At 45.4% G+C, this 13,569-nt stretch overlaps 1 protein-coding gene across 2 annotated transcripts in view; it reads right to left on the reverse strand.

Annotated features, from left to right (window-relative positions):
• SNX29 (sorting nexin 29) overlaps positions 1-13,569 on the reverse strand; it is a 301,418-nt gene that overhangs the window by 176,638 nt on the left and 111,211 nt on the right. For both annotated transcript variants that reach the window (XM_061599557.1, XM_061599558.1), the window contains exon 15: positions 9,666-9,772. In XM_061599557.1, coding sequence (XP_061455541.1) covers positions 9,666-9,772 — 107 coding nt within the window. The remainder of the gene's footprint in view (positions 1-9,665; positions 9,773-13,569) is intronic.

Here is a 13,569-nt window from a genome sequence, read left to right on the forward strand (position 1 = left end):
GAAGAGGCCTGCTGGATCAGGCCAATTGGCCCAGCTTGTCCTGCATCCTGTTTTCACAACGGGACCAGATGCCTGTGGAAAACCCACAAGCAGGACCTGAGCACAAGAGCACTGACTTCAACAGGTAGGTTTGCAAGCATCTCTTGAGTGCTCAGAAAAGGTTTCAAGCTTTTGCAACTGGAAACAAAACGGCAATCATTTTTAGGCAAACATAGGGATGTTCATGCACTCCTCAAGTTTCACAGCTAAGCAAGGATTTAAACCTCCAGTTCCAACCTCTGAGGCTGCCGTCCAAGACTCCCACACCACAGTTCCTCTTTGAACCCAAATAAAAAATAAAATGATTTGACACTTGAACAAATTTCTTCATTATTTTGTTTTTAAGAGACTGAAAACTGCCTTAAGGCACAGTTATCTTCACTTGAAGCCCTTTTAATTAATTTGGCCATTAAAACACACACACACCCCACAATATGCATTCAAAGAATTATTTCACTGCTGCATTAAAGTGAATCAACAGACCATGGACAGAAATTTGCTAAGACTGGAATGACATTTTTAATTTTCAGTTTAATTATTCAGGCATGCCCGTTTAAACCTTTATAAGCATTACCTATAAATACATATCACATTAATATTATCCACTTTGAGATCCCCTTCCCTTGGACACACACTATGTGTGTATTTAAACGGAGAGTGATACTTTTCAGTTTTATAGAAGCAGGCTATCACATGTCAAGGGGAAGGGACTAGATATCACTGGCCACAAAAATACTTTGCAAACCTAGGCATGTAAGATGCCTGCAATGGATCAGGCCCAGTGACCCATCTAATCCAGCATCCTGTTCTCACAGTGGCCAACCAGGTGCCTATGGAAAGTCTGCAAGAAGACCAGAGTGCAACAGCCTTCTCCGTGCTTGTGATTCCCAGCAACTGTATTAGAAGCATATTGCCTCTGACAGTAAGATACGCCTAGTGCCATCTAATGCGACACATCCCATAGTGACCACAGAGGGTTCATATTAATTTGTCAGGTGACGAAAGCTGCTTCATGCATTATGAGAAACTGGGCAAAGAAATGTTCATGTCTGAGAGGACAGAAGAAAAGATTGATAAAAGAGGAGATCACAGAGGTGCCACAGACTCATGCACTCCCTTCCTCACAAGCAGACACTCCACTCCCTTCCAGAGTTTGCTATATCTTCGTTTGTCCTACTGGGCTCCTACTGGGAGGAAGGGTGGGACATAAATAAATTTGTCAAGGTGTCCAAATGGAGGTTTACCAATCACTGGCAGCTAGTAATGACTGCACAGCAACCATTGTTTCAAATGATGGCTTCAAAGCAATCTTTCTTAGCTTTAGCCATAGCAAAGCCCAATTTGGACATCACAATTTGCTTGGAAACATATAGGCAGCTGTGCCAGGATCAAAGTTGTCTCACCTCTAGCCTGTCAAACAATCAATAACTGAACTGTAACACGTAAGTTACAGATGCCTGTCATTGCTCATTATTGGCAGTATCATTTTCTTTCTTCCACAGACAGCTGGTGCTTGCTTGAACTTGACTTTTTAGATACATTACGCTATGGCTTGCCAATGAGTTCCAATGCACTCTCACATACCAAATTTCCTGATGTAATTATATGGTATTGGAAGTTCCATCCTCAAAATGATTTTTTGCAAAACTCCTGATTAGATCAGATCCAGTTACTGGGCTTTCCTATATCATTATGATTAACACACATCAAAACTATTTGTCTATTGTTCTGTGGGCCACCACACTTCAGCCGTGACAGCTGCAGATCAGATATTTTTATTCAGTTAATTATAAAGCATTCTGCAACAACATATACAGAACTGGAGAGGGGGAGGAGGAACAGGAAATACAGACGTTTAGAGATGTACACAAGTAAAAGTTCAGTATAAACCTCCTGAATGCTAATGGCAATTGCCTGGCCTCTTCTTTGCAGACCCCCTACGGTTTTCATGAAAATTTATGGCTGAAGCCTTAAGACACAGAATTCCAGGACATTTGAAGGCATGGCTAGTATTACAAAATGATCAACCACCTATATTGAGAATCTGAAACTCCCAAAGCTAACGGCTTATAAGAAGTTGCACAGATAATTAAATCAAAACCGATGTCACTAAGCCAAAGTAGAGACTCTCTCTTTGTCGTTGGTGGCATAGGCTGTCCCCATGGCATAGAGTGCCTTCTGTCAGCTTAAGAGGGTGCTCCTGACGGTACAGAGATCGCCTGGCTTTGATGACTTGGTAACCTCCAGATTAAACTACTGTAATGCATTTATATGTGGAGCTGCTTTTTGAAGATGTTTTTAGGAAGGGCCGTAGATCAGTGGTAGAGCATCTGCCTGGCATGCAGAAGGACCCAGGGTCACTCCCTGAGCATTTCCAGGTAGGGCTGGAAGAGAACCCTGCCTGAAATCTGGAGAGCCACTGCCAGTCAGTGTAGACAGTACTGCGCTAGATGGACCAATGGTCTGTCTTGGCGTAAGCCAGCCTCCTATGTTTCTACGGAAGCTACGAGCAGTTCAAAATAGCCATTGCAAGGCTGTTAATTGGGATTGGGTTTATTGTCATGTTACGCCGGTGCCCTGGCAATTGCAGTGGCTTCCAGTTACTTTCCAAGTACAACTTAAAATGCTCGTTTCGACCTTTAAAGGCCTGTGTGGTCCATGCCTGGGGTGCATAAAGGGCTGCTTGCCCATACTCTAAGATCTTCAGAAGATGCCCTTCTTTACATACCTTAACAATCTAAAGCGTGGTGGGTGGTGACTGAGGGAAAGAGTCTTCTCAGTGGTGGCACCCTGACTATGGAATGTTCTCCTTAGGAAGACTCCCTTGGCACCTACTTTACTGTCATTTGGGCCACATGAAGATCTCCCCCCCCCGGGTTTTCAATGTAACCCGTATGATCTACGCCAGCCTTTCCCAACATCCCAGATGTTGTTGGACCACAACTCCCATCAACCTCAGCCAGCATTGCCAATGGTCAGGAAAGATGGGAATTGTGGTCCAACAACATCTGGTGGCCCACTAGTTGGGAAAGGCTGATCTACACCAAGTACTTTTATCCTACTCTTTTCCATTGTTGTTTTTACTCTACTCTAACTTTAATTCTTTATAAGCCAGGAACCTGTTGAAGAGTGAGGCATAAATCCTTAAAATAAATCAACACACACACACAAAACTGTCAGAGAAAGAAGTCCAAGGCAGCCTGGAATCCAACCAAAGTGGTTCCTGTTCAAACCTTCCTACTCATTGCCCTAAGACAGGGACAGGGAACTTCGGGACTGGGGGCAAATGCAGCCCCCTCCAGGCCCCCAGGCTACATCCCTTCTCCCCAGGCCACATACCTCATTGCCCCTTGCCTTGCACCCTCCTTGAGTGTTTTTGCCTGGCTGAAATATGTCCCTGAACTCTGATAATATTTCTTATTTGCCTAGGTGAAAGATCGTGTGTGTGTGAGTGTGAGAGAGTGAGTGTGTGAGAGAGTGTGTGTGTGTGTGAGAGAGTGAGAGAGAGTGAGAGAGAGAGAGAGAGAGAGAGAGAGAGAGAGAGAGAGAGAGAGAGAGAGAGAGTGAGAGAGAGTGAGAGAGAGTGAGAGAGAGTGAGAGAGAGTGAGAGAGAGTGAGAGAGAGAGAGAGAGAGAGAGAGAGAGAGTGAGAGAGAGAGTGAGAGAGAGAGTGAGAGAGAGAGAGAGAGAGAGAGAGAGTGAGAGAGAGAGTGAGAGAGAGAGTGAGAGAGAGAGTGAGAGTGAGAGAGAGAGAGAGAGAGAGAGAGAGAGAGTGAGTGAGTAAAAACATGTGCAGAAACAAGCCTACTGTACAAAGGCAAAATTCACACTCATTGCAATACTCACTTGTGCATCTGGCCATGCCCACCACTGTCACGTGGCCCCTGGAAGGTTACCCAAAATGGAATGTGGCCCTTGGGCTTAAAAACACGGCTCCCCATCCCTGCCTTAAAAGGAAACTCAGCAGGACCAAGTTAACACATGACCACATAACAGAATGTTATATACTCTTTACCCTACACATGACAAAGATGATCCGTAGAACTGAAAAAGTTGCTTTTTCTGGCAATCTGGCAATCCAACAAAAGTCCATCACTCAATTTGCTTGGCTGGTGGAACAGGAAAGCAGGACCTAAGACAGTGGCTCCCAATCCCCCCCTTCCCACCCCAGACAACTTGAAAATTGCTGAGGGACTTGGCAGACCACTACATGATTTTTTCTGCCTTTTGTAGCAATTGTAATGTGCTGTATGATTTTAATTGTATTTTTATTGTTACTGTTATTTCTTATGTTGCATTTTGTTGTATTGCAATTCAATCTCCATACAAATTATTTTTTATTTATTTATTACATGTATATCTCACCTTTCCTCCAAGGAGCTCAAAGTGGTATACATGGTTCTCCCCTCTTCATTTTATCTTCACAACAACCCTGTGACGTAGGTTAGACTGAGAGATGGTGACTGGCCCAAGGTCACCCAGTGAACTTTATGGCTGTGTGTGCTAAGTGTTCTTTACATCCATGCCGCGGACCACCTGAATGAGGATCCCTGTGGTCCGCGGACTACAGTTTGAGAACCCTGGTCTAAGACAACTTCCAATCTCTTCATGGGATAATTCCCAAGAACAAATCCTGTGACTGCATTTATCTACTTGCATTATGTAAAATATGCTCCCTGATAGATCCCATAAATGTTACACCAGAATCAAAATGGCAGTTTACATGTTTCTTGGGGAGTCGCACATAAAACTCACTCAATACAAGAACACAGATATAGAAGTGATTTGCAGGAGAACTCTCACAATGATGGGAGGGGTATTGTTAGAAAAGCCTAATTACAAATTCCCTCACTTGAGTTGCAAAGTAACGGTTTGTATTTCATGACAAACCTATGCCTTAGAGAGCTTGGGGGAAAGACTACATGCTGCCATGATGATAATCTCAGCTAAACTAATTCTTCCAATTAGTCTGCAGGAGCATGCTCTTCATAACATTCAAAAGCACTGAGTACCTGAGAGCCCTGGCCTCTGGACCAGAAGCAGCAGGAGGCATAAGTAAGGCTTGCTGCAGCCCACAGAACTGAGAAATGGAGATGGGAGGCTGCGCGAGCCATAATCAGGAAATCTCTTCTCCATTTACCTGTTACCTTTGTAGGGTTGGTATTGATGGGGAAAAGAACAGTAATTAACCAACAAGCAAAGTTTGTGCTGCCAGGCAAAGTTTACAAGGTTCCAACCTGCAAGCCCCAGCTCGGATCGACCACATTTGAGCGCTTCCAAGTGCAGCTAATTCTTGCCAGAAGCAGGGCTTGCAGTACCTGCCAGAAGCAGGGCTTGCAGTCAGTGCTGACATTTAACCTTAGTTGCCCAGCTTGAGTTCAAGCTAGGTTGCCAAAAGAAAAATGCAGGTGCAGTTTGAAACCACGCTTGTAAAGCAAGAAATCAAAGAATTGGGAAATCACTTAAGAATGTGCTCCAGATTCTTTCCTTTGAAGTTTGGTCACCTCACCTCATGGCGACACCAGGGGATGGGCAGTTGGGCAGTAACACTCACCTGCTGAAGTGTTCCACGGGGGGGGGGGGAGATAGGGCAGCTCAGTATTTCCCCCGCCAGCTGGATCCTGTTCCCCACACTTGCCTTAGCTAGTAGCACTGTAACCTCCGATTCAGTGTCTTGGTCACCGCTGGACTTTGGGGTCACGACAGAGTGGCAGGGAGGGCAGGGGCAGAGTGGGGAGGGAAGAATGTGGTTCCATGCCAAGGCAAGCATGGGATGAAGCTCCAATCCCAACTCTGGTTTAATAAGTACAAGACAGTTTAGCAAGAATTAGCACTTGTCATGTTCTGGTCTGATGCCGGATCCCGCAGAGAAGGCAGGTCAGGAGTTTTAGGACCATGGACAGCTCCAATTAAGCAACTTGCTCTGACCCGAGGGTGAGAACAGGCTGAGGCTTTTTAGGTTTCTACTGCCAGACTACCTCTTCTAGGCTCCAACCTCTTGTGGCAAACTTCAAACTCTTAAAAGAGCCAACCCTTTGACCTGCATTCAAGCACTCCTCCTCTATAAGCATTCTGCACCGCTGGACCAGTGAGACACTGTGGGAGGCCCTGGGTTCCGCAAGCTCAAGGGTGAGGCACCTCTGAGGGTCCTAGCTCTGACCCTACATGCCCTGATGGTACAGAAGGTTTTTCTGGGGCATCCTGTCTCACGGTCTCAGATGCAGTGGCCTCTTGATCGTCAGCAGTCAGCTCCAAGCCCTGAACTTGATCTGGGTGCAATCTGCAGCCTCTGACATCACGCCTTGTCTGGACTGCTTCTGGATTCAGGGGGTTGACAGCACACAGTCGTGGAGGAAAGGCCACTTTAAAAACAACAACAACAACCTCTTTCTCCCTCAAGACAGAAGGAGCGGTAAAGAGATATTAACAAGGGCAACAAAACTCAACCCTTGGATTAATCCCTCAAGCGCATGCACCTCTGTGGATATTTTTCCTCGGGCACTTCAAACAAGCAGAATCCGAAGAGGGCTGTACAATTTGTCAAACACGTCAAGTGCCAAATTTAACCTTTTTTCTGAAAGAAGCTGAGCTTTATCCATTCATAAATATTCATAGCTGGAACTCCAATGCCTGCCTGCCTGCATACAGTAACTCAATCACTGTGACCGGATAACCAGCAAGTTAAAGCTTCTGATACAAGCGATGAGTTCTGCCAGAAAAGGAACGGACAGTGGCTTGGATTCAAACATCCTTTCTGTGAATGAGACAAGAGATCACTATTGCAGCCCCCTGTGTTCCCTGCTATAAAATCTACTCCATCTACTCCAAACCTCGACAATGCAGAAAATCCAGAGCTAGAAGACCCGCAAGAGAGGGGAGTCCAGGCTCTGCCAAGATCTCCAACAAGAGATAGCTCGCCCCTTCAGATAATTAAGGGGAAGTTGGTAGAAACTGCCCTATTCCATTAGCCCGAGGGCTGCATTTTCTTCTGGGCAACTTTCTGAGGTCCGCATGATGGTGGGTGGCAGAGCCAGGGGCAAGAGTGACTGAAGCAACGGATGTGGGTTCTGCCTCTGTACAGGAAGCCAGTTTCTACACGGAGTCCTCTCCATCCTCCACCCAAGCAAACAAGAGGCATGATTGGAGGGGAAGGACATATTCCAGTCAGGCAAATACACTCAGGGTGTGGAGAAAGGTCAGTAAGGGGTGTCTCCCTTCGGGAGAGGAGGCTGGCCTGAGGAGGTTCATAAGGCCAGAAAGACCCACCCAGAAGGCTGCATTTGAGCCCCTGGGCTGAGGTTCCTCACCCCTGCCTTACATGGACAACTTATGATCTAAGCCAATGCATACAGCAAGTTTAGCATCAGCGGAGGCTAGTCTGTTAGGAAAAGTGGGGCACTGCCCCACCAATCTCAGCCTGCCCCAACCTGCCTGCCTTCTTACTTACAACCCAAGGGGTGGCTCTGCCTGGCAGCTTCCTCCTTAGTCTCAGTTTTGCCCTGGTAGAACAAAGCAAAGCAGGGAGGAGGATGGGGGCAAGACAAGAATAAATTGGTTCTGCCTGTCATTTGCTTTGGCTCTGCCTGTTGTGACCCAGGTTGGGAAAGGAGGCTTCGAGACACCACACTCTGGCTTGGAGGATTGGGAAGATGAGCTGGGGGAGGGGACTGGTCACAGGGCTAGACCACAGAGCATGCAAATCCCAGTCACTGACACCTCGACTTCCACCGATCCTGCCCCCCCCAGCTGAAGCTGCCAGATCTGTCAGAGACTGCTCAATTGGAGACTGCTCTGTTAGACACACCCCCAGTGCCTGCACCCGCATCAGAGTTACCTCCTGCTTCACCTGATGTTTCCCAGCCAGGCGCCCCGCAGCTTCCCACAGTTGAACAAGCCGACCGCCCACAACTCTCAGAGGGGGAAGCTGAGAGCCAGCCCCCGTCGCCCCGCCCGCAGTGGCGGCTGAAGCGGGAGATTTAATAGTCATTGAAGAGGAGGCAACATTTACGCACGAAAGCCAAGCCTACTTAAGCGGACGCAGGGGAGGGGTTCATTGCTGAGTCAACGTCATAGCGCTGCAAAATCATGCTTAGTCAGAGTTAGTCAGGGCAAAAGTTCCTAGAAAGTGTAGTTAAGTTAATGAGGCACACTGCTTTTGATGTAACTGTAACTTTAATAAAAAGAGAAAAAATCATAGCCGCATCTGAGACTGGATCTCTTGACTTCAGGTAGGACACTGCCTTCTGTTGACCTCCCTACTTTCTGACCTACCAACCACCACTGTTCAGCACTTAGGCCTAGAAACTGACAATATACAAAAGGATCTTTGTTAACCACCACTTAACTTCTGAGGTCACAATAACTTAAAACAACGAAGGTCAACAATACATTTCAGCTCCAAAGAAATCCTGCGTGTCCAGTGTGTTGCTGTACATCAGGTGTGGGGAGAATTTGTCCCCTTGTACTCTAAAACATCACACAACTGGCATTGTTATATTAACAGCAACAATCAATCCTATGTCTTCCACTCACTGGATTGGAAAGCTTCCAGTGGTTATATGGCCTACCTCTGAAAACAGAGACTCCAGGCTATGATCAATAGACATGGAACTTTTATGATTCAGTGCATGTAAGCCTCTTTTAGAACATCGCCTTCCTCATATTTTGTTCTCTGCACAGCCAGAAGAGTAACAAAGTGGCTTCCACCACCCTAGTTAGTTGCTGCTGCTGCTGCTCTGGCTAAACTCATGTTTTAAAGCGGAAGGACTTCACAAGTTTATCTCATAAAGAAAAGCGTATCATGAATAGGGTCCCAAATTGCACAGAACTGAAAACCACAAGGAAAGCTGAATTCTGCCTCTCTAATGAAGAGTCATCCAGTGTGTCGATCCCACCTCTCCTTGGTTCCATTTCAGGAAATAAGCATTACTAGCCAGAAAGGGGAAATGTAAATTATAAGAACCCCTAAAGGATAATGAGACTTAAGCTTAGACATTGTCCACTTAATGTGCAAACATCACAGCAAACCCAGCTGCTTTTCATCCTCCTTGTTAGTTCAGCTAGCCCTGGCAATGGCTAGCTCTGGATAATCAACCCAAACCTCCTAAATATTCACATTTCCAAAGGTATTAATTCTTTGGGATATTTGCTCCCCCAGACATGCACATTTCTCAGAATGTGACTTGAACAAAGGCAATGCATTATCTCAACCTGTTTGCATCTTTAAAATTGCTAATAATTTCATCATAAACCATAAGACAAACTAATTATAGTTCATGCTTTCTCTGGAGAGGGCTAAACCATGAGCTTGGGTTCAGCTGACACCCTAAGCTAAATCATGGCTTAGATCAGCGCAGCGCAGCAGCAAAGCAACCAGGGAGGAGCAAAGTGGTCATGGTTTCCTCTCTAGGGGTGCACACATGCTCTTGTTTGCACCAAGCCATGGTTTCTTGAAAAAGAAAAAACAGAAGCTAAAACTAGAAAACCTAAGTTTCTAAATTAGTTAAACTTCAAGAAAGAAAGACAAATGAAAGGCCATTAAACATTAGGACAGGATTGTAGAACTTCTTTCAGATTCCACAGAAGAAATATTTTTCTAACTCTTTTCATACAGTAAAACTTTCTTACCTCAATTAGCTTTCTCTCATAAGAGTTTGCCAGTTCTTCATTATTTTCTACTTGTTTCTGCTCAGGGATGGCAAATTCACTATCCATGTTCCAAAGATTTGGCAATACTGCAACAAAAACAAAATGCACATCACTGATTTAAATTAGGGATTAAAACGCCAGTCTTTTCCAGAACTTAAAGAAGTGTGGACCATGGATGACCACTGGGCTGGTGGGCCTCCAAGCCTCCTGGGTTCACATGCCACAGAGCCTCACCTCATATTACAGAGTCATGTTTTTTCCCCAAAGAATCCTGGGAACTGCAGTTTGGGAAAGGTGCTGAGAGTTGTTAGGAGACACCTATTCCCCCCTCAGAGCCTCAGCTCTCACAGTGGTTTAACAATCAATCCCTCTTCCCTGAGGGAACTCAAGGACTTGTAGCTCTGTGACGGGAATAGAGGGCTCTCAGGACCTTTAAGAAACTACAGTTCCCATGATTCTTTGGGGGAAGCCATGAGAGTTTGTATGATGCAGAGAGATGAACCGGGGTCCCTTTGAAATCTGATGTGAGGCGTTAGTCATCACTAAATCCAGTCCCACTGATTTCAGTGGGAAGCAAGTTCAACTAACCTTGTCTGGATCAAACCCATTTTGGATAAAGAAATAAAAACGAGCATTCAGGTGTTTATTTAACAAACCAGTCTGATCAAAGGGGCCCTTTGTTGCAGACCTTAAGCCAGAGGTTCTGCATTTGTCAGACAGCAGTAGCAGCCCCGCAAGTAGCCAAATTGCTTACAAGCATCATACACAAATCTTAAAGCCAATGGAGAGAGGGGAGGGGGGGAATCAAAGAGCCTGAATGGAGCCTCTGATCAAGGCACTTCAACCAGCACAATAAATAAAAGCATTAAAAAGCAGTGGCTGAGTTTGGAACAACAGGGGATTCCTAATCCCCTGAGCTCTCCACTCTGAGTATTCAATCTAAAATTGCATTTCCTCCCAACGCCAAATGCTTTAAGAACATAAGAACATAAGAAGAGCCTGCTGGATCAGGCCAGTGGCCCATCTAGTCCAGCATCCTGTTCTCACAGTGGCCAACCAGGTGCCTGGGGGAAGCCCGCAAGCAGGACCCGAGTGCAAGAACACTCTCCCCTCCTGAGGCTTCCGGCAACTGGTTTTCAGAAGCATGCTGCCTCTGACTAGGGTGGCACAGCACAGCCATCATGGCTAGTAGCCATTGATAGCCCTGTCCTCCATGAATTTGTCTAATCTTCTTTTAAAGCCGTCCAAGCTGGTGGCCATTACTGCATCTTGTGGGAGCAAATTCCATAGTTTAACTATGCGCTGAGTAAAGAAGTCCTTCCTTTTGTCTGTCCTGAATCTTCCAACATTCAGCTTCTTTGAATGTCCACGAGTTCTAGTATTATGAGAGAGGGAGAAGAACTTTTCTCTATCCACTTTCTCAATGCCATGCATAATTTTATACACTTCTATCATGTCTCCTCTGACCCGCCTTTTCTCTAAACTAAAAAGCCCCAAATGCTGCAACCTTTCCTCGTAAGGGAGTCGCTCCATCCCCTTGATCATTCTGGTTGTCCTCTTCTGAACCTTTTCCAACTCTATAATATCCTTTTTGAGATGAGGCGACCAGAACTGTACACAGTATTCCAAATGCGGCCGCACCATAGATTTATACAACGGCATTATGATATCGGCTGTTTTATTTTCAATACCTTTCCTAATTATCGCTAGCATGGAATTTGCCTTTTTCACAGCTGCCGCACACTGGGTCGACATTTTCATCGTGCTGTCCACTACAACCCCGAGGTCTCTCTCCTGGTTGGTCACCGCCAGTTCAGACCCCATGAGCGTATATGTGAAATGAAGATTTTTTGCTCCAATATGCATAATTTTACACTTGTTTATATTGATTTGCATTTGCCATTTTTCCGCCCATTCACTCAGTTTGGAGAGATCTTTTTGGAGCTCTTCGCAATCCCTTTTTGTTTTAACAACCCTGAACAATTTAGTGTCATCAGCAAACTTGGCCACTTCACTGCTCACTCCTAATTCTAGGTCATTAATGAACAAGTTGAAAAGTACAGGTCCCAATACCGATCCTTGAGGGACTCCACTTTCTACAGCCCTCCATTGGGAGAACTGTCCGTTGATTCCTACTCTCTGCTTTCTGCTTCTTAACCAATTCCTTATCCACAAGAGGACCTCTCCTCTTATTCCATGACTGCTAAGCTTCCTCAGAAGCCTTTGGTGAGGTACCTTGTCAAACGCTTTTTGAAAGTCTAAGTACACTATGTCCACTGGATCACCTCTATCTATATGCTTGTTGACACTCTCAAAGAATTCTAGTAGGTTACTGAGACAGGACTTTCCCTTGCAGAAGCCATGCTGGCTCTGCTTCAGCAAGGCTTGTTCTTCTATGTGCTTAGTTAATCTAGCTTTAATAATACTTTCTACCAGTTTTCCAGGGACAGAAGTTAAGCTAACTGGCCTGTAATTTCCGGGATCCCCTCTGGATCCCTTTTTGAAGATTGGCGTTACATTTGCCACTTTCCAGTCCTCAGGCATGGAGGAGGACCCGAGGGACAAGTTACGTATTTTAGTTAGCAGATCAGCAATTTCACCTTTGAGTTCTTTGAGAACTCTCGGGTGGATGCCATCTGGGCCCGGTGATTTGTCAGTTTTTATATTGTCCATTAAGCCTAGAACTTCCTCTCTCGTTACCACTATTTGTCTCAGTTCCTCAGAATCCCTTCCTGCAAATGTTAGTTCAGGTTCAGGGATCTGCCCTATATCTTCCACTGTGAAGACAGATGCAAAGAATTCATTTAGCTTCTCTGCAATCTCCTTATCGTTCTTTAGTACACCTTTGACTCCCTTATCATCCAAGGGTCCAATCGCCTCCCTAGATGGTCTCCTGCTTTGAAAGTATTTATAGAATTTTTTGTTGTTGGTTTTTATGTTCTTAGCAATGTGCTCCTCAAATTCTTTTTTAGCATCCCTTATTGTCTTCTTGCATTTCTTTTGCCAGAGTTTGTGTTCTTTTTTATTTTCTTCATTCGGACAAGACTTCCATTTTCTGAAGGAAGACTTTTTGCCTCTAAGAGCTTCCTTGACTTTGCTCGTTAACCATGCTGGCATCTTCTTGGCCCTGGCGGTACCTTTTCTGATCTGCGGTATGCACTCCAGTTGAGCTTCTAATATAGTGTTTTTAAACAACTTCCAAGCATTTTTGAGTGATGTGACCCTCTCGACTTGGTTTTTCAGCTTTCTTTTTACCAATCCCCTCATTTTTGTGAAGTTTCCTCTTTTGAAGTCAAATGTGACCGTGTTGGATTTTCTTGGCAATTGGCCATTTACATGTATGTTTAATTTAATAGCACTGTGGTCACTGCTCCCAATCAGTTCAACAACACTTACATCTCGCACCAGGTCCCGGTCCCCACTGAGGATTAAGTCCAGGGTTGCCATCCCTCTGGTCAGTTCCATGACCAACTGGTCTAGGGAATAGTCATTTAGAATATCTAGAAACTTTGCTTCTTTGTCATGACTGGAACACATATGCGGCCAGTCTATGTCCGGGTAGTTGAAGTCACCCATCACTACCACATGTCCTAGTTTGGATGCTTCCTCAATTTTATATCTCATCTCAAGGTCTCCCTCAGCATTTTGATCAGGGGGACGATAGATCGTTCCCAGTATTAAATCCCTCCTGGGGCATGGTATCAGCACCCACAACGATTCTGCGGAGGAGTCCGCCTCTTTAGGGGTTTCGAGCTTGCTGGATTCAATGCCTTCTTTCACGTATAGAGAGACTCCGCCACCAATACGTCCTTCCCTGTCCTTCCGATATAGTTTATATCCAGGGATAACCGTATCCCACTGGTTTTCTCCATTCCACCAGGTC

Source organism: Rhineura floridana, chromosome 17 (assembly GCF_030035675.1).
Source record: "Rhineura floridana isolate rRhiFlo1 chromosome 17, rRhiFlo1.hap2, whole genome shotgun sequence".
Taxonomy (NCBI): Eukaryota; Metazoa; Chordata; class Lepidosauria; order Squamata; family Rhineuridae; genus Rhineura; species Rhineura floridana.